Genomic DNA, 26712 nt, shown 5'->3' with positions numbered 1-26712 from the left:
ACCCATTAAAACCCTTTTTTATATCATTTATTCAGTCACAGACAAAGCTATTGGGCTTTATTCTAGGAGCTGGTATTGAGCAATGAACAAGACAGCCATAATCCCTGACCTAATTAGAGCTTATAGTGTGAAGTAAATGCACAATATGATGTGGTACATGCAAAGACAAAGCATAAGAGAGAATATAAGAATTATAAGTATGTGAGGTAATGCATACGTTAAAGAGCTTAATTTAGCCATTCCATAGCATATTCATATATCAAAACATCATTTTGTACACCATAAATATATACACTTTTTATTTGTCAAGTAAAAAAAATAAAAAGAATTCAAAGAGGAATGGGAGAAGTATCTTCCTGAATTTAGAGGGTGTCAGGCATAGCCACCTTGAGGAAATGTTCATATTTCTGAGGCAAGACTCAGAGGATAAATGTAAATTAGCCAATAAAAGGAAGTTGAGTATGAGATTGTTCCAGAAAAAGAGAACGGCATGTTTAAGCAGAAGAATCAAGAGGGACATCGTGTATGTTAGGAAATGAAAATTAAAATTCTTCTTGGCTAGAGCAAAGTGTAGAAGAAAGCAGCAGGTACTATAGAATGAAGGGACTTTTAAGCCATATTAAGGAATAAGGCTTTTATCCTAAAGAATATAAAGAATCCCTAGAGGATTTTAAGCAGAGAACCATAATTTTATTTTTGAGAGAACACTTTGGAGTGGCTGTTCAGGTGGGTTGTGGCATGGTAAGGTGCCAGCTAAGAGGCTGGTCCCATAATTGAAGCAAGATATGATAGTGCCTTTAACTAGAGCGATGGAAGTGGGGATAAAGAGAAAAAGATGGAATCAAGAAATATTTAGAAGGTATAAGAAAAATTGATGTTTGACTGACAAAGTATATGCAGAATGATGAAGGACGTGATAGAGAAGGTAGAAATATCCAGAATTATGCCTAGCAAAGGCAATGGTTATTTGTATTTCACTGAAATAGGAAAAATAAAAACAGAGAAAGTGCAAAAGCAAGTTGGAAAGGTGAGAAGTAGGTGATAAGGGAACACACAACGAGTCCATACTTGGTAGTGTTAAGTTTTGGTGGCTGTAGGACATCCAAGTGGAAATGTCCACTAGGGAAATATATATGCAAATTTGGAAATGGGGAGAAATTCAGACTTGAGATGTAGAGTTGAGGGTTGTCAGCATGTAAGATGTAATTGAAACTAAGGTTATGGGTAGAATGAGAATAAAGGAAAGCCTAGGACAAACCTGTGAAGAAATCAAGATTTATGGTACAGGGAGAAATACCGGGAAAGACTTTCTCCCCTCCTGCAGAATCACTACTTCCAGCTCCTTTTGCCTTGGTCCAAATGCTTTTAGCTGTATTCTTATGTGATCAATGCTGTGTTTTACATTGGCTTCATTGAAGAATAATGACATCTCCAATAACTTTTAAGTCTAAAACCCAGCATTTATATAGTTGATATAGTATTAAACATTCTGTATATAATATAAAAACCAAGATTATTTCTAAAACCCCAATTATGGTCTGTGGGAAAGAGTGTTATATTGTACCAGATAATCAGACCTACACTTCGTATATTAAGGAAAGAATGAATTCCCAGTAAGTTGCTTGCCCCAATCCTTTCTTTTATAACCACTCTTTTAAAGGTGAACAGGTCTTTGAAGGGAGACTTTGCAGTCTGTTCAGCATGCTATTTATACTTGAAAAGTGTTGAATTATCCTAATCATACTTATAGTAAAAATCAAGATTAATTGCAGCTATATTAGGATTACTTATTATTTGTTCTACATCAGCAGTAACACAAATCCAATTGTACAAACAATTTCCATAATCCAAATTGTGAAATAAAGTAGGGGGGAAAAAGACCATGCAAAACTGGTTGAAATAGTATTCAAAATAAATCCTTAACCAGATGGTTATCAAAAATTCTCTTTTTGAAAAGGAGCTGATTCTGAACAGATTGTATATATGTCTCACTGGTGGAAGTGGATTATCTGTCTTGAATTGGATTGTGGTGACGATGACCCTATTCTAAGTAAACCAAATCTCTTGAACTATATAATGAGATCAGGAGGAACATTCAGCCGGAATACGACAGATTGCAATGACTGAGATGATTTTGCTAATGTTTTTTCCAGCCTTTTTCCTTTATGCACATCATACTGTGTTTTTTTTCCTGCAGAGATCCCTGATCCTGTAGTTCTTTATGCTGATTCTTTTTTCTTTTTCATATATATATATGTATATATATATATATTTTTTTTATTATTATTATTATTATAAGAAGAGCTGAATGAGTGGCAGGAAGCTGCGAAATCTATCTTACAAAAAGGTGCTTTTGAAAGAGTCTAGAATATTCATTTACTGTGCAGCAGGATTGCAGTAAAACTATCAAAAGTGTACATCTGATTCACTTTTATTTCCTCTTCTCTTTAGGCCGTAAGGAGGCAAAAGTTGCTTGAACAGAGTATCCAGTCTGCCCAGGAGATCGAAAAATCCTTACACTTAATTCAGGAGTCCCTCGCATTCATTGACAAGCAGTTGTCAGCTTATATTGCCGACAAAGTGGACGCGGCTCAAATGCCTCAGGAAGCCCAGGCAAGTACAACTAGTAATGAGCTTCTGTTCTGTTTTTATTACCGGAACAAGTCGGTACTGAGTTTCTCACTTAAAGTTTATTCGACTAGTTGTGTAGAGGGGTTGTTTAGATTGACTGATTTGACTATTTGGAAGTAAGGGGGAAAATGGGTCTAGATTAGTACTCTAAGAGTTATTTTTGAAAGTTATGTAATGGAGGAATTTAAAATAGTGACACTTAAAAGGCAGGAGCACTGAGATCTCGTGTTTATCAACATTTTAAAACTATACTAAAGCTAGACGGAAACCATAGAAATGTAAATGGTAAAGAAAAATACTTTTTATGGTACTAGCGAAAAGCAGTCTCAAACATTTTCTTAGCAACTCGTCTTTGTTATCATGGAATCACAAGTAATATGGTCTCTATATTGTTCTTCATGGATGTGTTGAAAGTAGTTAATACACAAAATTAGAGAGATAAATTTGCATCTTATTACTAATGATTGTGCTGGATATACTCACACACACATGCCGTCAACTCTGCATTTAATCTGAATTATGAAATGTGTTTAACCAATTTCCCTAAAATGAGAGAGAAATATAATGAAATTAAATCTAAGTTGACTTTAAAATAAAAAAGTGTAGGCCGTATCTCAATTTGCTTTCACCTTGAAAAATATTTTTTAAATGCTGAGTTTATTTTTGAATAACATTTTAATGTAAAGTACAATAGGTATTATTTACTTAAATGTCTTTAGGATTGTATGATAGGAAGGTAATGTAAATATGTTTCAAATTTTATGTGCATATTATAAATACCGTAACCAAGCATAACTTAAACTTACATGCTATGATGTGAGGGGCATGAGGTTATATCTACAAATCCCAAAGACCCTCTCCCAACTGATTGTTGGAGCTACATGAAGTTTTTTGCTTTAAAATCAATTTGGGGGTAAAATATTGGATTCACAAATCGTGATTACAGTGCAATAACAGTGTGGTGAATCACATTTGAATTTGTGCCCAGAGCATCAGTGTGCACAATAGTATGGGTTAATTGACCATATTGTCTAAATTTGACCAGGAAAGTCCCTGAGAATGAGAGGCAGAGTACAGGTAGCTTTGATAGGCTTAAAAAGTCCCAAGCAAAGGGGTTCTATGGAATGCACACCATTGCAATAAGGCATGAAGAAAGAAAAGTTTAGGGGAGCATCTTCATTATAGTTTTTCACTAGGGCAATGAGTAAATACTGTAGTGAAAATCGGGAATAATAGTAAACATACCTTAGGATTTTAACCTCCTCAGTATATACACTTATTCAACCTTATACAAATCTAGTCAAGTTCTCCAGCATTCACTATCCTAAGACCTTCCCAATTTGAGTCACATAGAAAATTTTTTAGGCAGGCTTTAGTAAAATGCATGATAGAAATAAAACTTGTTCCTGAATCTAAAAGAACTACATGATTATAAACTAAATGCAGAGTAGAACTGCTTTATTTTTTAAATTTGGCAACATGCTCTTGGAGAAATGTTTGATTAAATAATGCTAATAACTTTCTGAATGGAATTAAGGAAACATTTGAGCAGTATAAATACTAAACATTAAAACAATACATTTTTACTTTAAAATATATAAAGAGTTGCTTTTTGAGGCATTCACAATAAAACTATGAGTAACAAATTTGAGATAAGCAAAAGCTATTATTGTCTTAGAAGAAAAATGGGGGTTTTAAGGGAAAAAAAGTCTCGTTTAATTGAAAAGGTATAATAATAGGACCCTGTGTGTTTTCTTTCATTTAGATACAAATGCAAGATTTTATAAACATGAAGGTCATATATTAATTTTAAGTAATACATTATAAAGTATTTTGTTTGGCTTTCTTAAATAAAAAAGCTATAGTAAAAAGTATCACTAACTATAGCAGTTGAAAAGTATGTGCAAATAACAGCACACAGGTAAATTAAGAAATTTCAAATCTAATTCAAGAGATTTAAAAGTACTAACAAGCGCAAATCTATTTTGCATGCATTTCTGGTTGCACCTGCATTTTCAAGATAATTCTTGACATTGAATCCCCTCAGTGATAATGTGTAATATTGGAAAATGCAAGTCCCCTGAGGGCTATTGAAACCTTCTAATTCTTCAAGATTTTATTTTAAGATGACAGCAAGTGAATTGTTTTCTGGAACAGTTATCAAGTACTCTGATTTACTTCAAGGATTACATTTCCTAAAGCTCAATTTGAAACTCCCATGAAAGAAAGAAGTAGAGAATAAAGAGGTTGTCTGTGAAATAAGAACTTAAGCACAATATGTCAGAGGATTTACAAAGAATGTAACCAAAATAACATTTTTTAAAGTGTGTGTATGTGTGTAATGGGGGTTAATTTAATTTTAATGCTTTGTCTTAAAAAAAAACAAATGTGTTTCTTTACATATGGGTAAAAGTTCACTGCTAATTAAAAGATCAGTGGGCTCTGCTTTCCCTTTTCAGAAATTGCGTAGTTATTTTAATTCATCACTGAGAACCAGGACAAAATGAATGGTGTTACTATATTTAGTACTCTTTTTAAACATGTGCTCAGATTTTCTGTCAATTACTGGTCACAATGATTTGTGGATGTCTGACTCCACCGTGTGGTGCACTGAAGTTTTGCTACTGAATTTAAGTCTGTTAATAGAACCCTTTTTCACATTTTAAGATTCGCTGAAATCCTCAGATATAAAAACTTTGCAATACTGTTATTAAGGAAATGTATGCCATGTGTTTAACTTTCTGACAGGTATACTCATTACATATAAAAGCAGCTGAAGATGAAGATAATTCCTTTTTTTCACATTTGCATTTATAACTATAGGGCTAAAAGAGCTTCCCACTTCCTCAGCATGTTAATCAGTTATCTATCATGATAAGAAATCTGGGCTCTCTGATTCTGAATTGGATTGAAAAATATTTTACTTTTTAATTTAGTAACATAAGCTTCCAAAACTGAAGCTTAACCTGTTAGACAGTAAAACTACATACCACAAGTATATCAGAACATATGTTGAACTATTGGTATTTTATTTCAAAAAATAGCACTTAACCAAATCACAATCTTAAATTGTACGACCACAGTATCAGCTGCTCAGTGGCAGCCCATTTAGAGAGATTGTTTTTTTAAAACTGCAAAATTAAGATGGCATCTTATTGATCCAAATAGTATAGAGCAAATTGGGAAAACCTTTCTAGATATAGAAATGTATCTTCTAGATATAGAAACCAGAAATTTAAGAACCATTTCAAAAAAACTATGATTAAATATATAAAAACCCATGTTTTCTTTGCAAGAATTTAAAAAATAAAATCGCCAACTTGTATAGCTGCAAATACACACATGGCATGAATTTAGTGGTTTATGCCTTAATTTTCCAGAACAATATACTGAAACACAGAGTTTTAGTTTTGGTACCTATGATCTGGTAGCAAAAATTCAATTATCCAAGATGCGCCCCAGACCAATCAAGTCAGAATCTCTGAGTGGACTCGGTCGTTAAAATTTTTAGAAACTCTCTGGGTTATTCCAGGGTGAGAATGGCTTTGGATAGTTCATTACTGGTAATGGCTGAATTATTTCAGTCTTTTTTTCATATCACCTTTCTCACCACTCTTATAAAGATTCTCACCTATGGCTGTGTTAAGATTTCAATGAAAGTGAGTAAGAGTGACAAAGAACTGGTGACTTTTTCTCCTATGTTGATTGTCCCCTCACTCCTATGGAAAGTGGGTGCAAGGCAAAATATATTCCTGAGAACTAAAGCACAAACTAATTAGACAAATAGAATTTTCAATATGGGTGTTCGAAGCTGAACTCAGCTTGATTTTCTTGTTTTTACTTTTTTAATTTCACGTATACTAATGTTCCAATTAGCTTGGATGTGCCTCTCAATCTTCTTAGGGGCCAGTGGTCACTATGTTTAAATAGCTACTTAAATGGCTGTAATTCTTAAAATTGCAAAGATACTTCAAAGCACACTTTTTTTTCCCTTTTTCAGTAATTTCAGTTTTTGTATCTTCAATATGTGAGAACAACCCAACATGGGTACCTTTTGAAATTCTCCATGTCATTATGTGAGATAACCACAAGAAGCAGTGGAGTTGCCCCGCGGCCTCATGTCCCACATAGTAGTAGATTTATATGCACAAAGAGAGGAAATAAAATTGAAGCATTAAGAAAGCAAATTATCATCAAAGTAGAGGGTCTCAAAATCAAAAATAGAAAAGTGTTACTATGTTTTTCTCACAAAGATGGAACTTTGGGGTGTTTCAGCTTCTACTACAGATCAGATTTATTCCTTCCTCCTCTTTTTCTCTCTCATTAACAATGTGGTAAAATTTAGTATCAGTGAATAGAGAACAAGAATCTTCTACTTTACCAAAGAAAGCTGGTGAGCTAATTACATTAGTTGCACCAAAAAAAAGTTCATAATAAGGTCTTCCTGTGTTCATTGAAGAAGCTAAATCTAACTCACTTTAAATAGGTTTGGTTATATTTAAATGTAAACATTCCAAACTATCAAAATCAATGGCTTAAAAACAAGGAACTAAATGCAGATTATGGTCTGTCAGATTGAGTTTATGATTTCATTAGGGAATAAAAGAGACTTTTATAGCATACATATGCATATTCAATTGCCAAACGACTCAGAACAGTCTAAATTTACAGCCTGTTTACTGATTTCTGAATAAGATCGCATAAACTTGCATAGGGGAATTCTTTCAGGATTTATGTGATAATTCAATGATTAAACCAAAGAAGGAAAACATGGAGAACTAGTCTAGAGATTTGGGCTCAAATGTTAAAACCCATGCAGCCATAGAAGAAATAATTTCTTTTTCTTTTTACCAGAAAAGTAGATATAATGGTAAATTCAGTGCAGTTTATTTTTAAATCTGTTGAAATGCTACCCATATGTGTCACTATACATAACTGATTATTTCCAATTTAGAATGACTATTGTTGTCATTTTGACATGTTTAATAACGTGGGAAACAATCACAAAGAAGAGTTGCAGAAGATGGAAAAGATTAAAAACATGCCACACGTCATTGACTATACTTGGAGAAACTGCACAGTATTGTGTCCCACAGGATGTTTAGTAAAGAAGTAGACATCCGTCATGTTATAAACCCAGAGGTGTACAGTCTGCAATTAAGTTATGGTATCCTATTGTGAAAATCTTTCTACAAATTCTGAAAATAAAGATGAAAATAGCAGCATCGTACTGTGGTCACAATGAAGAGTTTTGCGGTACTCTGAATATTTTGAGGCAATTTAGATTCAACCTGTTTTGCCAGTTTTCTCTTATACTAATGGATATTTATGCCAAAAAACATAGCTCACAGAGAAGTTATTAATCTGAAATGTACACCAAGATAATGCTTTTTATAGCACGCCCTGTTTTATTTATTTATTTTTTTTGCTAGCATTAAATATCTAAAACTTTTTTTTTTTATATTTTATTTGCTTTACTGTTATTTTCCCTCTCCACCTTCATTCCTTTCTAACTAAAGTTAAGCTACAAGAGAGCAGGATCACCAAGCAGATTCTCAATAAATATTTGGCAAATTCATTGAATTCACAAAGGTTTGGTCATTAATTATGTGACAGACAGATGTGACAGGAATGTAAATTTTCAAAACATGGACAAGCCCCAAACGGTCTTTGCTATCTTGTCACTCATAAGATACTATAGAAGAAAGATGGAAGTTAAGGAATTGCTGGCCAACCAAGTTTGCCACAATTATTAAGAACCACTTTGCCAAACAAAAAAATGCAAGAGGGTGGAATACACGGTCCCCAGCATTACTCTCTCCTACAAATCAACCGATTTACAACTATTGAAAAGCAATGGCAGACAAGCTGGAGCTCAGGAGAAGAAGAGGAAAGACCTATGGAGTGCATGAAGGCAGGAGAAGCCATGATGAAAGAAAGAAAGGACCATTCTGACTGCTTTGAGCCCCAGGCACTTCCGGGCTGGCCGTGGAGAGCACATGATGCAAGAGTTGGCGAAAGCCATAGCTGTGCCCTTTGTATGAAGTTGCTTGGAGGTGGCAGGGGAGAAGAGAGCCCTCAGGCCAGCGAAACCACTAATAGGGTTCCTGTGGACCCACATAGGAGTGAGGATCCACAGACAACAGAAAATAGGACCCATTCAGAGGCCGGTGAGTCATCGCAAGGGACCAGCACATGGCACATCCCATGAAAAGTGTTTGGAGTGCAGGTGGTGGGTGAGACAGGCCAACCAGGGGAACACTGGGGCACAGCATGGACAGCTGATCTGCCCTCTAATCAGCACAGGACCACTCAGTGGAGACTAGTAAGGAATATAGAACTGCAGGGGGTGCAGTTTCCTGAAAAGACTCAGGCGCGGACCAGAGTTTCCACACAACCCAGGTGTTCCAGCCCTCACAAGACCTAGAAGTGCTCAGAAGGTCAACAATTAAAACCTGAGCTGCACAAAAAGCCTTCCCCAGCGAATCAGCAGCAAAGAAGCAATTTAGCTTAGCTCAATCACAGGGATCAAGTGCTGGTCACTACAGGAAGTTCCTCCAATTTAGAATTAAGCAAAGGACAGCAAATTAGTTCCAGTGCAGAGTTTAATTGGTGGGAACATTGAATAATCCAACACAGAACTGAAAGAAAAACAAAATACCCACAGATCAGAGACAAAGTTTGATATTAACTAGTAAAGGTCTAACATCACCAAAGAACACCTATAAAATCTAGGAAAACCGGAAGCCCCCTAGGCTCCCAAGCTAGGGAGGAAGAAGGGATGAGGGCCTCATCCACAGCCCCCTGACATCAACAACCAGCCCAGTGACAACCACTGAGTTCCCACAGGAAGCTCCCGGGCTCCCAAGCTGGGGCAGTCAGGGGCCCAAGTCCTCAGCCTCACCCCCTTAACATCTGCAACCAGCCCAGTGATGACCACCAAGCCATGTGCAGGAAGCACCCTGGGCCCCTGGGGCAGTGGGGGTCCGAGGGCCTCGGCCATACCCCCTTGACATCTACAACCAACCCAGTGATGACCACTGAGCTGCCACTGGAAGTGCCCCAGGCTCCCAAGCTGGGGCATTGGGTGGCCCAGGGTCTTAGCTATGCCCCCATAGCATCCATATCCAGCCCAGTGACAACCACCAAGCTGCTGACGGAAGCACTATGGGCTCCCAAGGGGGACAGTGGGGGGCAGAGGTCCTCAGCCACACCCCCTGACCTCCACAACCAGCCCAGCAAGAACCAAGTCACGGCTGGAAGCCCCCTGGTCTTCCCTGCTGGAATGATGGGGGTGCCATAGGCCTCAGTCATGCCCCCACTCTTTCCTCCTCCTCCCACCCTATTTCCCTTCTCCTTCCCCCTCTCTCCCAACTGCTCTGCAACAACATCTTAGAATGAGGGGGAAGCCGAACTCAGCTGCAGCTAGGCAAGCTGCCACCACCCCCTGGGGCCCAGCCACGGTCCTGAGGCATGGGGTTGGGGGAAGCCGAACCCGGCCACCAACAGGTAAAGAGCACACCAAAAACACCATGTCCACATAGGTAGCCCACCATGGCCACCACAATTGCCATTGCCATGGTTGCCACAAAAGTAGTTAGTGTCTATAGCAGCAGTCACAGCCACCATGCAGATGGTACGTCAGACTCTCAACCGCACTGACACAAGGAGAGGCACCAGTGGAAACCAAAAAAAAAAACCAAGTAAATAAAACGTCCTTTCAACAAAGCACTCTGGAGTGATAGAAACAGCAGCTAATTTACGATAATAGGGGAGGACTTGATCACGCCTATCTCAGTACTGAACAGATCATCTAGGCAACAAACGAACAGAGGAACAGTCGGAGAGAAGAAATCTATGGTCTTTAGATCGGGGAGGGGGAGGAGGGTGGGGAGGGAGAGGGGGAAAGGGAGAGACTGGATAAGGGGCATAAAAAGTATATTTGTAACAATGAATATGCTAATAAAAATTTTTTTAAATAAAAATTAAATTAAAAAAAGAAAAAATTTTTAAAAAGAACTTTTTTGACACTGGCAGTTGATAGTATCATAATGACTTCTTGTCATAGTGCTTTAAAACATTGCCAGAGTTTGGGTGCTTTGAAAATACTTCCAAAATATTTTAAGTAGTAAAAATTGGATTTTTCACATGAAAAGGACTAATTAATGGGAAGTACATATTGCAGCCTCTCTGTGTATTACGTGCTTTTCAAGGAAAAGTCTAATATTTTCAAAGCATCCACATCATTTTATTTGATCATTACAACAGCCTAATGAAGTAGATAAGTCAAATATTTGTGTTTAAGGGAATATTTGAAAGATCAGATTAATGATTGAGACTTCGGTTGATGGAAATGTTCTAAAATCGGATTGTGGTGATGGATGCACAAATCTGTAAAATTGCTAAAATATTTATTGACTTGTACATTTCAAATGTGAATTTTATGGTATGTAAATTATACCTCAGTAAAGCTGTTTTTAAAAGAGACTACTTAATAGAGAATAACTCAAATAGTATATTTTTAAAAATTATTTTAGGTTACCATCAACTTTTATACCTCATTATTTTGATTCATAGTAAAGAGTGAAATGTGAAGAATTTTCTTAACCTGGAATTAACTCAAATGGTGAATATTTCTTGATGACAAGCCTGGTGTCCACGAGATCTTTTATAGTAATATTATTATGTTTCAATTGCTCACATTCTAACACATTGAATGGATTTTATTTCTAAATCCTTTTTACTGAAGCTGGGATTTGAACCCAGATCTGCTTTCTTCACTTTGATAGTAAGCCTTCTGTCAAGTGAAAATTATCCTACAGCTACTACAATTCCCCAATTATTTCTATTCAGCATTCCAAAATGCTCTCTAAAGTTTGGTTTCGTCACTTGTCTCATTTGAAAATTATCCTTAAGTGCTTGAAAATACATAATTACAATGGTCTATTCCATTATCATCATTATCATTACTACAACTAAGTATAATATCGTTATTAATATAGTATAAGAAATAACAATTCCACAGTATGTTCACTTTTTGTATTTAAAAGGATCTGTTATTATGTTTACACAGAAAAATTTACATGTTGTACTTCTCTCCTGGAAATTTATGGCCCGATTAAAAAAAAAAAACAGAAAAACCTGCAATGCTTTTAGTTTAACCGAGACTTAATAATAAACCACAGAAATGTGTTCTTCCAGAAATTTGTTAATATACCACAAAACTCATAGATCAAGGAACAATGCACAGGATATACAGTAAAATAGACTGTTTCCTTCATACCACCACCGCCTCCCCACACCTGTCAGAGTAGTGGGGGTGGGGTGGAAGGATGGTTACCAGTGAATAGTCTTAAAATGTGCACCATTGCTGCGTAAACTTAGATAGACATCCACACACAGGCACACTTCACTCACTCACTAAATATGTAATAAGGGCTTCTGTTGCATATTCCTGATAAAAGTAAAAAAGTCTCCAGATGATAAAATTTAGCTTATAGGTAATATTCTGACTTGTTTAATCAACTTCTGGGTGTTTTGTTTTGTTTTTACAAACAGTAGTAAAAAGACATGTGCATTTCTTTTATATTTTTTACTTGGTGAATTATTGTAAAGTATAATCTGAGACTTTTCAAAATTATTTGCTAATGATCATATTTATATGTTTTGCATGTGCCCATTTTTGAAAAGTACACAACATCCAAGATCTTTTATTACATTGTTTTCCTTTAATTTGTAAGTACTTGTTACATGTGGACATTTCTCCTTCTGAAGGATGCAATTTCAAAATTAATATCTGTTTCAAAATTATTAATCTAGCAGTGTTACAGTTCTCTGTTAATAGTCAATAATCTCAGCGTGACATCTTTTAACACTTTTCTTTCTAAAATATTTTTAAGTATTTTCTCTAGAATGATTTTCATTCTTTGCTATCACAAAAGCTCCAATAATTATTTGATATAGTTTCCTTTATTCCATTAAATACTTTAGACAGCTACAGCTTAATTTTGCTTGCCATTTTCTGTCATTAATTTGATATATGACAATGGTCTGATGAGGTAAAGCATGATAAAAAGCCCTGCTCTCTGCTCAGTTAATTGTAAAGTGCTATATTGGAAATGTCATTAATGTTTGATCGATTTTTTGTTCTATAATTTTGCCCTTTACCATCTTTAAAGAAAAAAATGTTCATTTCCATTTCTATTGTTTTTTCCTATTTTGAATATATAATGCAATGAACATAATTACTGTATTGTCAAATGTATTTTATTTTTTGTAACAGCATGATGATATAATTTGATTTATATTACTTCACTTTTATGAAGAAAATCTAGTGATTCTGAAAAGTATTAGTGTGAGAACTCTTTTTAGAGCATACATGGATGTTCCAAATCAGTAGCTCTGGTTTGCTACTTCTTTTTATTTTGTATCTGTTGGAATTTACTGAATGTATATGAAACCAGGCTGATAATTTCACAAGATAATTTGTTTGTTTTCAAACAGTTAACACTCATATCCTGGTAGATGTATATATTAGATGAAAATAGAACTCAAATTATACATCCTTCAGATCTTGAGGAGGATATACAAATCTAGTAGCTACTTATGGAAATCATTTTCCTTTTGATTAAATCTTCTGTCCACAATGTTTTCCTCTGCAATATTATTTTCTTTCATCATCTAACCGTAATGTCAAAAAAGGACAATGTAATGTTTGTCTTTATTTTATTAGACAAATTTTTAAATAGGAGGTTGTCCATTCTGCCTGGAAGTTTCCATACTACTCTGTTAAACAAATCACTTATCTGTTTCACAATAAACCTGCCCTAAAGTGATAAGCATTTTTTTAATTATGTGGTTCCAAAATAATACTCTGATGAGGTTAAGTAGAGTGGGTGGTAAAAGATTTCCTAAGTGCACACTAAAAATTAGTTATAATTTGAATGTAAAAACTGTGGAATTAATTTGTAAAGGTGCTACCCTGATATAAATTCAATGCATGTTTCCCCAAAGAATCAATTGGAAATATATATACATTTTATTGTGTAATTTTAATAATAGATTGAATTATGTTAATAAATATATTAATTAGATATTATAATTAAGTATATTAATTATCCAGTTGATATATTAATTGTATAGCTTTTCCCAAATCTACTTATGTGACATACTCTGCCAAAAAAAGCAAAAAGATAATTTGAGCAATGAACTGTATTGCTGTTGTATATACACAATGTTTATTAATCCATAAAATACTCTGACAAGTTCGGTAGTACACATATTTATCTTTCATTTCCAAAATATATTTAGCCACTGGGTTCTTCTTATGCAAAAATCTACTTAATTCATAAATAAATTTTGATCTCTTATCATAAGAACAGTAGTATAGGCATGAGAATTTTTCCAGAAATGCCTATAAATTATGATAAAGTCTCAGTTTTATGTGATGTCCAACCACGATTTTTTTTTTCAATTTATTGATTTTAGTGGTGGTGACTTCTCTAAGAATACATAAACTCATCCTCTCAAAAGTCTAACTACTTGATATAAATATGAACATTTCAAATTCCATGTAAGGTTTTACACTGAGTTCCAAATTGCTGAATCTTCCTCTCACATGTTACTTGGTCCTTCACATCCCCTGGTGGCAGATAAAAGTTAAGTTTTTGGCTGCATGTTTGTAAGTTATTGTTGCTCCTATTGTTTATTATGACAACACATTATGGCTCAATTGAAAAAGTGTGGAATGTACATCAGAATGCCTGTGTTTCAATTATCACTTAGGTCATCTTTGCTTTGTTTTGTAATGCCAAGCTTCTAAAATTCTGAGGGACTGTCATTAAGGGAAAAAAAATACAAATTACAAATAGAAAATTAAATTCCAGATTTTAGAAGAGTCTCTTGCAAATGAAGGACTATAAAACATAAAATTCATTAGCTTCACACTAATTCCTCTTCTAGATGGTTATTCTTACTCCAGCCACATTCAGTCTTTCTTTCCATAAAACTAAGCATACACATGTTGCAAACTCAATCTTTGCTACCGTGGTTCCCACAGCCTGAAAGGGGATCTCATTTTCTTTTTCACTACCCCTCCAATGTCCGTTCTCAACCATACGCAATTTAAATAATGCCAATTCCTTAAATTTCACCAGGTCATAATAGATATTAATATTTCCCTTCTGTTTGATTATAGAGCTTGAGGTTTGTTTGTTTGTTTGTTTTTGTTTTTGTTTTTTTTTTCCTGTTTAATAAAAGGCATTGAGTTTGCTACTTAGCTACCTTGGGCATATCAACATTTTCACCCTCATTTTAAAATGATGATGATAAACACTTATGTTAATTTTATTAGGAATGGAATGAATTATGTAAAGTGTTGGTATAGCAGCTCACACAAATGCCTGCTTTGGTGATGATGGATACTGATGATGATTTGTTTTCTGTGCTCTTCTCTTATCCCTCTGGTATAAAAGGCTAAAAAGACTGTGTATATTTCATTTTCTCTTTCACTATATCTTGGTTGCTGAGGGTGTGGAAAAGGTTTTAAAATCATGTAGACAGATACTATTACAGACATGTAATTTGGGCCATCTACTCTCTCTGAATATCCTTTTATTTTTCTCTCATCAGTTTCTTTTCTCCATCTCCACAATTGTGATACAACCTTCATGACTTTCCTCTAGACTATCCCTGACCTCCTCTCTTATCCTCAGCAGATACCAAGGGTCTCATCTTTATAAGAAAATGATACGTAACATCGTTGATAATTTATGAGTAAATATTTGTGCAAAGAACTTAAACAGGTCTTTTTACACATACTGTCACATCTAATGTTTTTAACCACACCAATGTAGTCATCTACTAAAGATATAAAAATTTCCCAGATATACTGTCTACAAATTATGATAAATTCTCATTGCTGGCTTCTCTTTATCATTCTCCGTTTAGAGATGAGGAAATTGAGGCCCAGAGGTTTTGGTGCTTTGCCCAAAGTGGCAAGTCAAAGCCCTGAGATTTAAATCCTAGTTACTCTTAACATTATTCCATTTTGATTTCTGAGAGCATCAAGTAAGAAGCTTCTTGTCCCCATATCCAAAATTATCTCTACCTTTGGTTTTTTAAAAGAGCTACTTTTCCTCTGGTTAAAATTTTTCATTGGCCATGACCTTTGTTCTCCACTCCATTTCCCTTGCTTTCCATGGGGTTTTCCTAATCAGTTATCTTTTTAACTTTTTTTTTTAAAAAAAATCTTTATCCGTTGGCTCATTTCACAAAGCTTTAAAATGTGTTCAAGTCTGAGTGACCAGAATTTCATTATGTATGGAGACGAATGTCTTCAAATATAATTTAAACTATATTTATAAGGATGCTTTTGGATCTTTAATCAGGCTTTTCCCATTGGAAATCTGATTTCTTCTCTCATCATCCACTGACTCTGTTCTATCTACAGTGCTCATTGACCAGCTAATGTACCCTGGTTACTATTTATCTCATTCAACCTGTCTCAAAATTGACATTGTTGTCCTCTCTCTCATTCTTAAAATTCTTACATCACTGGATTTAAGTGACATTCTCTCTCTTCCTGGTTCTTCCTCTTCTCTTCATAGACTGTTACTTCTCTTTCTTTGGTGCTTTTCTTCTCCACGTTCCTTAAATTGCTGTGTCCTTTATGGTTTTCTCCTTGCTCTTTCTTCCTAATCTCCTCTAATGTTTAAAAACACTAAAATAAATACATATTGTACAAGTATGTGTTTTCCTCTTTTTCTCTCTCTGCACATACACACCTCTAGAGTGATTATAAAATGGAAACTTATTTCAAAGTATTATTGGTTTATAGTAGCATTTTCTCACTATGAATTTCTTCAGTTATTAGATTAAATATTAGCAATGAAACTGTTACTATCTGTGATTCTGAACAATTTATAAATTTAAAATTTGTTTTCATTTTCAAAATACTAGAAACCATTTAGGACATGAGGTTATTTAATTCCTAATTTCCAACTACATTTGTAGTTCTCTTTCTGCCAAAGTCTTCATACTGTTCAGTGCCCTATCTTTACAACTTGCTTTCCCTCAACCAGAAATGCTTTTGTTTTCATAATTTCTATCTCCTTGCATAGCCAGCATACTATTTAGGACTTTTATGTACAAGTAACAAAATTGAGTTAACTGAAGCAAAAACAAAAATGGGGGAGTAAGATTTGTTATAAGGATAAAGGGAAGTCTCATGAAAGCCAAAGGCAAAAATAAAGTTTTGACTCAGGAAGGGACTAATGCCTGTGTTTGGATTTGTAACAGTTATTTATCATTATCTATAGCGGTTTTGTGGGTTGAGAAGGCCCAGCTGGACTGTTCTCTCTCAGGGTCTCATGTGATTACAGTGAGTTGTTAGCTGGTACTGTGGTAACCTGAAAGCTCATCTAGGCTGGATATTCAAGATGGCTCACTCGCATGGCTAGCAGTTGTCAGCTGAAAACTCACCTGGGGTTGTTTACTGAAGCACTTAACCGTGGCCTCTTCATGTAGCTTCGGTTTCTCAGAACATGTATGCTGAATGGATTCCAAGAGGGAGCACCCTAAGAGTAAGTGTTCCAGAAAGATGAAAGTGGGGCTGGCCAGTTAGCTCAGTTGGCTCAAGGTCATGGGTTCGGATCCAGCTACCAGGCAGCAGCAAAAAAAAAAAAGTAGAAGTTGCCAGGCCAGTTAAGGACTTTTGCTATAACTGGCAGAGCATCACTTGTGCCATATTCTATTGGTCAAGGCAGTCAAAGGGCCAGCCTAGATTTAAAGAGGTAAAGAAAGAAACTCCACCTCTTGGTGGGTAGTGGTGAAAGGAGCACATGGTGTTGGGAGCTATTGTTGCAGCCATTTTTGGAAAATGCCATCTACTTCAGACTGTGATTGGAAGCCCTCAATATTTTTGTTACCACCTCTCTTTCTGTACCTCTGCTTTCTCTGCTTATGGAACTTTGCTATTCCTCAAATGACACTGTAAACTATAGACTTCATAAACATAGTTTCCTAGCATATATGACACAGTTTCGAGCATCTATAGAGTACAACCAGACTTTCTTATGTCAGTTCTAAATATCTGAAAGAGAATCTGATGGATCTATCTTGCCACTTGCATTGTCAAGGTTCTAATCATCCATGACTTGGGGGTGGGTGACTAGGATTATGTGGCACAAATATGTTTGTTATGGGCCAACCTTTTTGAGTGGGGTGGGCATTTCCTAGCTTAATGGTCATGGCCATAAACCCCCTAAAGCATCTGCTACTCATGCTTATTAATTATTCAGAGTTCTACTTTAACATTATCTCCTCTGTGGCATCTATTAACTCCCCATGTATAAGTGTCACTGCACCTTACACATTCTTATAAAATTTTATAGATTCTTTAGCATTTCTTGTTCTAAGAACAGTGTTATGCACTATGGATGGATCACTAACGCCAAGATTCTATGGGTCCTGAAGAAAAGTGCATATCAGTATTTCTCATGCAAGGTAGTTACTCAACCAATAAAGATATTGTATATAGTAAAAAAAAAAATACACACACACACACACATGCACACACACACACACATATACACACACACATCCATTTACATTAGTCTTTGCTCTTATTTATTTTAAGGCAGAATTCTAATTACTTAAGGAATTTATAATTAATTTACTTTTATACTTTTATGACCAATATGCTAAGGAATAATATTAAAATGTATCTGTAATTTTATAACCTTGCATCCTAAGGAACTCCATCACCACTTAGCATATATTCTTGTGATAATTTTCATTGCTCAGTTCAGGGCTCTAGTTCTCTGTGGTAACTGCTAAGCAAAACTGATGTTATTTTCTAATAATATGTACCAGAATTGACTCCAGTTGCTGTAAATTAGTTTATACTAATATGCATTACAAAAGTTGTCTGGGATGATAATTTTATGGGTACTGTGGTATAAGTTAATCAATTTCTTCTTCCTTAACTTATTTATGATAAACTATCAATTGCAGAATTTTAAATTAGAATAATTTGACACCTAGCTGTTTCTTGCTGGAACTGACAGAAGAAATGAACAAACATTTTTTTGGTATCTGTACACTGCAGGATTTGACCCATCCCTATAACTGGTTCAGACATCCATAAGTTAAATACAGACATACTTTTAAGTATAACTTGATAAAATGTCTTTATTGAATATAAAAATACGGAAATATTTTATAGTTATTTTAAGTTCAAATATCAATATCTATAGAAAACCATTTTGAAGCATTTAATATATCTTTCCTAAACCGATAGTTTCCCTGAAATTTAACTAGAACATGACACAGAACGACTGAAAAAAATACTGCTATTAAGGAATGTTATCCACATATAGCTTTCTTATTATATCTTATTTCTTTCACAGTTAGCTTGTTTTTAAAGGTTAACACCTTGTCTTTGGTCAGATTTAAGTGTAACTTCAAAGATAAAACAGTGTTAATTCTATACATTAGATATTCCCTTTTGAAAATTATATCTGAAATAGCTGTTTGTCATCACTGATTCAAAATGATGGTTTATTTTTCATAATAATCTCAGTAGGGGAGAAATTCCATTTTATTTTTTTAAAATTTATAGTAAGTAAAAAAATACGTGTTATCATTTTAAAGGGGGCTACATTGTGATAATAGTTTAGGAGAGTTTCTGAATCCCATCATCTTAAAACTGAGTTGTTCTTTGCAATAATTTACAGAGCGTGCTGACTAATAATGTTGTTCTCCCTACAGAAAATCCAGTCGGATTTAACAAGTCATGAGATAAGTTTAGAGGAAATGAAGAAACATAACCAAGGGAAGGATGCTGCCCAAAGGGTCCTATCTCAAATTGATGTTGCACAGGTATATTTTATTGCATAAACTAAGGAACTTGATTTAGTTGAACATTAAAACATGCTTTAGTCCATATTAGACAATTTGATTATTAACAAAATTGGGATTGAGGGCATTATTTGAAAACTACAGTATGATTTCTGAACAATATTTTTTGCTTTGTACGTTTAAAATATAAAATAGGTTAATAAATTACCTTTTATTTAGTATCACATTAAGAAAAACGACTGAATTTTTCTCCCAAATGTGTGTTTAGCATGTGTGTATGTTCAATGAATGGGGAAAAAAAGATTGCCTTATTTTGTTTTTATTTTTATTCATATGTATCTTCAGAAATAAGGAAAAATTTATTAACAAAAATAGGACTGGTTATTGTTTGGAAGGCAAAATTAAATTGGTGCCTTTTTACATTGTCCTTACAGAAAAAATTGCAAGATGTCTCCATGAAGTTTCGATTATTCCAGAAACCAGCCAATTTTGAGCAGCGTCTACAGGAAAGTAAGATGATTTTAGATGAAGTAAAGATGCACTTGCCTGCGTTGGAAACAAAGAGTGTTGAACAGGAAGTAGTACAGTCACAATTAAATCATTGTGTGGTATGTATTTCTGGTGGCAAATATGCAGCTATCCTTTACTTTCCTTGCTAAAATGCATTTAATGATCCTCTTTTAAAATAGAAAATTGTTTTCAGGTAACTGTAATAATTATACAATATAATTTTAAGATTAAGAACAAAAGTTGGTACAAGTGTATTTAGAGACAAGAACTTTTACTGAAATAGTAGCCATTTAATGCCTATTGTATAAGTGTTTATTTTTAATATATAATTCGGTTGAGGACTGTTCAGAATATAAAAGGAGGTCTTCATTTAATTCTTATGGTACTTTGCATATATATTTTAATGAAATCCAGGACGGGAATATATTAATCTTAAAACAGCAACAACATGGGGATGTATTTCATCTTAAATTTTGCAATAGAATTGAAAGCAAAAAGGACCCAAGTACACTATAACTGTGACTAAGACCCTCATTTGTACAATGAGAGCTGTTCATTCTCTTCTGTGAACAGGTCTCTGATGTTACCTCATTAAACTTATCTACCAGTGAATATGAGTGGACAACAACCCCACTTGTGCCCAGCTGTGCCTATGCCATGCATCAGTACAAAGAACACAGCTTAGTTTGTTTCTGGTTCTGGTTTAAATGCCAAGACAGATTCAAGTAGTCCTTCCATAGGAAATCTTTTCTTTACAACTTTTATAGTTTTATTACTTAAGATACTCTATGTGTGCTATACTTATGGGCTTGACTTCAAGAGATTTTTGTTTATTAAAAAAGTTCTTACTAACACCAACACAAATATAATGAACTTCTCCCCTCCTTGGTTATAAGTATTTCCTTTGTCTATTAAATAAAATGATGTTAATGGCTAACAATACCTTGGATGAGCTTTAATCATAAAGGTAAATTACTGAGATTTTTTTTTTTAATTTTAAAGAGTAAATCATTTGGAAGTATCTCTTATTCCAAAATTCATTTAGTTGACTCCCAACATAACAATTAATGACTTCAGTGTTTCCAATTACCCAGATATTTTTATATCTAAAACAAAAGTAAAATGAAGTAAAAAAAATTTGGAAAGCTTAGACAGAACTCATAATTATTAATAAAAATATTAACATCGATCATCAAAGGAAATTAAGATGGAGACAGATTATGCACATAGACATAATTAATCAGATAAGTGCTTAGCTTTTACAAAATGTTTTGTTTTAGACAGTGATTTTAAAACTGAAAAGAGGAAACACACCCAATTTTTTTCCAATCATAAAACAATGACCTCATAGCAAGTTTGTTTCTTAGTAATAATAAATAGTTATTGTTCAGACTTACCCCTAAAAACTTAAAGCAACAATATATAAGGTAAACTATTACATATACTTGTATTTCTATATACACATATACAAATGTACATATATACATGTATACATGCATACATACAAACATATATCATTCCAGGAACATAACTACACAGCAAAGATATAACACCAAGTCGTGTTTGTGGTATAGTGGTAAGTATAGAGGTCTTCCAGTGTCATGACACTTGTCTCAGGAGGCTTTGTTATGGCAACCTGCTCTTGTGAAGCAATGTGTATGTGCTTTATAGTTGTGTTGTATATGTGAGTTTTAAATAATATTTTCATATATCTGTTTACATTTTTTATCAGCACAATTAAGAAAATATATTTGTAAAATCTAGTTAGCATTTTTTAAATTACATTACTTCCTTATATATTATATAATATATACTGAAATTATAAACTAGAAATTTAGATGTTTTACGCTACTAAAAGCTACTAAAATGTAAACATCACGAGTATAACAGTGAACATGTCTATCTTGTCTTCCACTGACTCTTTAGTGACTCAAATACTATTTGGTACAGGGTAGGTACTCAATAAGTGCCTGGTGAATGAGTGAATTAATTTATCCAAACTCACATCTAGAAGTACATAACACTCCGCTTAAAATAGAAACAATAACTTTTAGAAATTACCTTTATGGATTTGGAGTGAAGAAGTAAATGTATATTAGGTACTCCAAAAAGTTCACGGTATAATACAATTAAAAGATCACACAAATCTTTCCATGAACTTTTTGAACTATTCTCATATATGATGCACTCTTACTTTGATAAGAATGGCTTCAAATTATGCATGTCTGTATGCGGGTATATAATTACAGGTAGAAACGTTAAATCAGCAGAAAATGCAAAAGCTAGATTTTGACCACAGCTGCAAAATGGTAGTCCATTAAAGTTGTAAAAATAGAATACCAATTAAGGTTATATCGATCCTATTTCTTTTTATTGATAACAATATGATATAATTTAACGCTATTGCTTATTTTTATGCTTTATGTCTTAACTTAGAACTTGTATAAAAGTCTGAGTGAAGTGAAATCTGAAGTGGAAATGGTGATAAAAACTGGACGTCAGATTGTACAGAAGAAGCAGACGGAAAACCCCAAAGAGCTTGATGAAAGAGTAACAGCTTTGAAATTGCATTATAATGAGCTGGGTGCAAAGGTGTGTATGTGCTGAGACCACACACACTACTTTCTACTTTCCTTATCAATTGTAAAGCAAGAGGCAGTAAATTATGTACAAATAGAGTCTCAGAAGTTCTTAGTGTCTCTTTCTCTCTCTCTCTCGCTATCTCTGTTTCTCTCATTACACACATAAATATGTACATATATACATTCACGTGTCACTAAATGACTGGGATATGTTCTGAGAAATGTGTTGTTGGGGGACTTCATCATTGTGTGAACATCACAGACTGTACTTACACAAACAAAGATGGTATATGCTATTATACACCTAGGCTGTATGGTATAGCCTATTGTTCCATCCACAGTTGTATATGTTGATTGAAATGTTGTTATGCGGGAAATCTGGAAAAATCCATTTTTATTAGTTAATAGTCTTTATTTTTATACTTTAAAAGCTCTCTAATTTATATTTGACATGTTTTAAAAAATAGTTTGTTATCATCCTATGACCAAAGGTTCTCCTTCTAATGTGTTGAAAAATTGAGGAACACTGATACCCAATTACTAGCAAAGCATGATGATAATCTAGAAACAAAATAGATTTCTACTGCTTTCTTCCTTAGTTTACCAAGGTACCTTTGGAATAAAAGACCCTCATATTCTTCTAGAGAGGTTCATCACTGTGTTATATATCACCACAGAGAGAGAAGTTATATCTACACTTGATGTCTCATTCCAGTATATATCAATTTTCATAGAGGACAGTTATTTCATATTTAACATTAATTATGGAAGGATGAATAACCTTTAATCTCTAATCAATAGATACTGAATAATATATAATATTAATCCTAATACTGCAATTTATTTAATTCTGTAAATCTATTCTCTTTATACTCAACACTTTATAATTTTACCTATATGACTTTACATTAAAATAATGTGATGCTGAAAGTATGTTAAGAAAATATATATTATGGAAAATTGGGTTTTCTCAGTTTATTTATTCAAATATAAATTATTATCTGGGTCTTTTCTGTGTCATAAAGTATTTGTGCGAAGTCTTTGCCTTTGAGAGAGTAAATTTAACCTAAAATAACATAGAATAAATCACTTAGAATTTAAAGCAATGGAAGTCACATTAGAACACTACTAGTGCCCCAAATTGAATATTATCAAGAATTGGATGAATCTCATAATGATGTAAGGCCCTATTTATCCCTGAAAATAAAGAGTTGAGAGTTTATGTTTATTTTAACCATTTGACACTTAGTAATATCATTAAAGCAAAATGAAAGGAGTACTAAAAAATCATACTTTAATAGCACGACAGAATATACCAAAAAATAGTGCAGAAATTTATTTTTGAGTTAAACATTAATTTAGGAACATTAATGATTGAGGGATCATGTATAAATACCATTCTATAAAAATAATGTAATTAATACATTCTTTGGCTGAAACCAATGTGCGCATTTTGGCCGTCAAAACATCTTCACCAACAGTGGTTTTGTTTAATAGAATCAGAGGCAACAAACGGTATTTTATAACATTATGTTTTATATGTTTAAAAAAGGACCCTTCCAAATTTATATGATTGTACTTGCCTCAATTCAATACATGTTGCCTTTTTGTAGTAGTTAGCTCAGGCTAACATAACAAAATGGGTAACTTAAGCAACCCATTATAGACTGGGTGTCTTAAGCAACATAAATTTATTTCTCAAAGTTCTGAAGCCAAGATTGCAAGATCAAGGTGCTAATTCATTTGGTTTCTAGAGAGGGCTCTCTTCATGGCTTGCATACCTTCTCAAGTGTCCTCACAAGGTAGAGAGAGAGACAGAGAGAGAGAGAGATCTCCTTCTCTTCTTAAAAGCTCACAGTTCTGAAAGGGTAGAGTCCCACCCATATGACCTCATTTAGCCTTAATTCCTTTCTAAAGACCAGATACAATGACTCAACATACAGTCACACTGGGGGTTAGGGTTTTAACATATGAATTTCGGGGGAACACAATTCAATTCACAGCACTCTTCTTACAGTACACAATTTTATTGTTTTTAAAAAATATTAGACAGTTTAATTGTTCAATGAATAAAAATAAAAGTTTTTTATATCTAAATGTAATTAATTTTATTTAGAGATATTAATCCTATCACCCTTGATGTAGTAATACCTATCATTCCTTTTCTGGCTTCTCCATGCTTTGATTTTTATGAAAATATACATGAGTAGCAATACTCATATCATCCCCAAAATATATTTTTAAGTGTTCATGAAACAATAACAGCTAAACATTTTACTGCAAGTAGTACTTTTTTAAAAGTATCTGTCCCCCCGAAAAAGTGTAAAATTCAGTTTTCCTTCAGATGGCAGTTTCTCCTGTGTCTTAAAAACCTATTTAGGTGGATCTAAACAAAAGAAAATAAATAAAAATCAATAATATATTAGCTCTGTGGAAATAGAATTCTTTTTTTAAAACTAATAGTGCATAGAAAAAATAACTATGCATAGAAGCACATCATAAAGTACATATATTTTTTCTCCCTCTCACACAAATAAAATCCTTGTAGTCAAAAGGGCAGACTATTTCTTTCAGGGAAAAATAGAAGGGAAAATGTGTCAAAAAAAAAAAAAAAGAATTTGCATCCTCAGCAACTAAATATTTTCTACATGTGTACACACCTCTAAAAGAAACTAATGAATTTTGTTGAATATTTGGAATTCATATCAAGGTTTCAGGGTGTTTATTTTGATAATACTATTTTAAATTCTTTATAGATATATTCACCTTTGATGTTTTCTCATGGTTATGGCTGTATTCTTATTTTGGTTGCATATGTATATATCAGTGCTACTTATTATGCACAGGGCTTGATGCACAAATATGTACTTGTGTTATTGTTGTTATTGTTATAACCAATTCCCTTGCAATTGAGATTAATGTGGACTCTGCTCTTCAGAACTTTTGCAACAAAAGCCAAATCTTTTTGAGGTTTTCTTTACCTGTAAAGTAGTAAAATAAATGTAAATAAAGCTTTTGCTGTCTACATTCAGTTACAATTTTTATTAAACTATCCCTGAAGGGAAATAATGGGACTAAAGGAAGGGACTGAGGTGTTACAATGTGTCAAGTTCTTTCAAATTGTTGTCTGAATTTTACCCTCAAAATAGCCCCGTATGCTAAGAAGAGTAATCCTACTTGATAGACGTGTAAACTGAGGAAAATAAGGTATCCTTTCAAAGGTCATAGTAAAGTTGACAGTCTACTGGGTACCACAGAGCGTAACACGCTTACATTCCGTCATGTTGCCTCTGCAGAGTCAAATATTTATATCTAATGCTCAGATTCCCAGCCTCCATGACAAATAAAGTTGTGTTTTTTTTTTCATATAGTTAAGACACATAACAAACAAAACAGAAACAAACCTGTAAGAGTTTAAATTCTTTATCTAATTCCTACCAGTTATGTTTTCTAATTTTCAATTAATGATTTGTAGGTCTTCATTCATTCCTTTATGCAACATACAAAACATACTTAGTGAGATCCTTCTTTGTTCAAGAAACTGTGAGGAGCGTACTGGGGTAATCTAGAAAGGTGTGAGTCAAGGGAACTTGCCTTTGAGGAAGAAATTTATCTGGCTTTTGTTGATAATTGACCACTACTGAAGAGATTCTGGGCTTTTTATTAAAACAACCAGCCAACAAATGGCAAAATATAGGTACCTCTGAAAAGGTAGTGGAGATATACAAATTTGTTCATTCCTTGTGTGAGAATGTGGAAGAATTTTCTTCTGAAGGTCTTGGCTTGAAGCACTGATAACAGGAGCACAGGATCAAGTCATGGTTTTCTCTATTAATGACTGAAAATTTTTGTTTCTGCATTCATGCGTTAAGTTTTTGCCCCTATCAGGTGGCAAAATTATGTTTAAGGAAGAAGCGAACAGTTATTTGCATTGTTTTTCTGCAAAAGTAAGATACTGTAAAAATTCAGTGAGGATAAAATTGATAATTCTAACTATTATGCAAATGCTTTGCCTCTTGAGAGAAATAATATTCTTTCTTCATTTTGATTCCTTACCAGCAATAGCAAGCCTCATTTGTACATAAAAGATTGCAAACCTTGCTCATCTCTTTGACAACTAACTGTAGGT

At 33.9% G+C, this 26712-nt stretch overlaps 1 protein-coding gene across 2 annotated transcripts in view; it reads left to right on the top strand.

Annotated features, from left to right (window-relative positions):
* The window catches only part of DMD (dystrophin), a 2107999-nt gene that overhangs the window by 810980 nt on the left and 1270307 nt on the right, over nt 1-26712 (top strand). For both annotated transcript variants that reach the window (XM_063083086.1, XM_063083084.1), the window contains exons 30-33: nt 2452-2613; nt 19402-19512; nt 19926-20099; nt 22438-22593. In XM_063083086.1, the coding sequence (XP_062939156.1) occupies nt 2452-2613; nt 19402-19512; nt 19926-20099; nt 22438-22593 (603 nt within the window). The remainder of the gene's footprint in view (nt 1-2451; nt 2614-19401; nt 19513-19925; nt 20100-22437; nt 22594-26712) is intronic.

This window comes from Cynocephalus volans, chromosome X (genome assembly GCF_027409185.1).
Source record: "Cynocephalus volans isolate mCynVol1 chromosome X, mCynVol1.pri, whole genome shotgun sequence".
NCBI lineage: Eukaryota > Metazoa > Chordata > Mammalia > Dermoptera > Cynocephalidae > Cynocephalus > Cynocephalus volans.
Note: the sequence above shows the minus strand (reverse complement) of the source record. Positions and strands in the feature narration are given on the sequence as shown.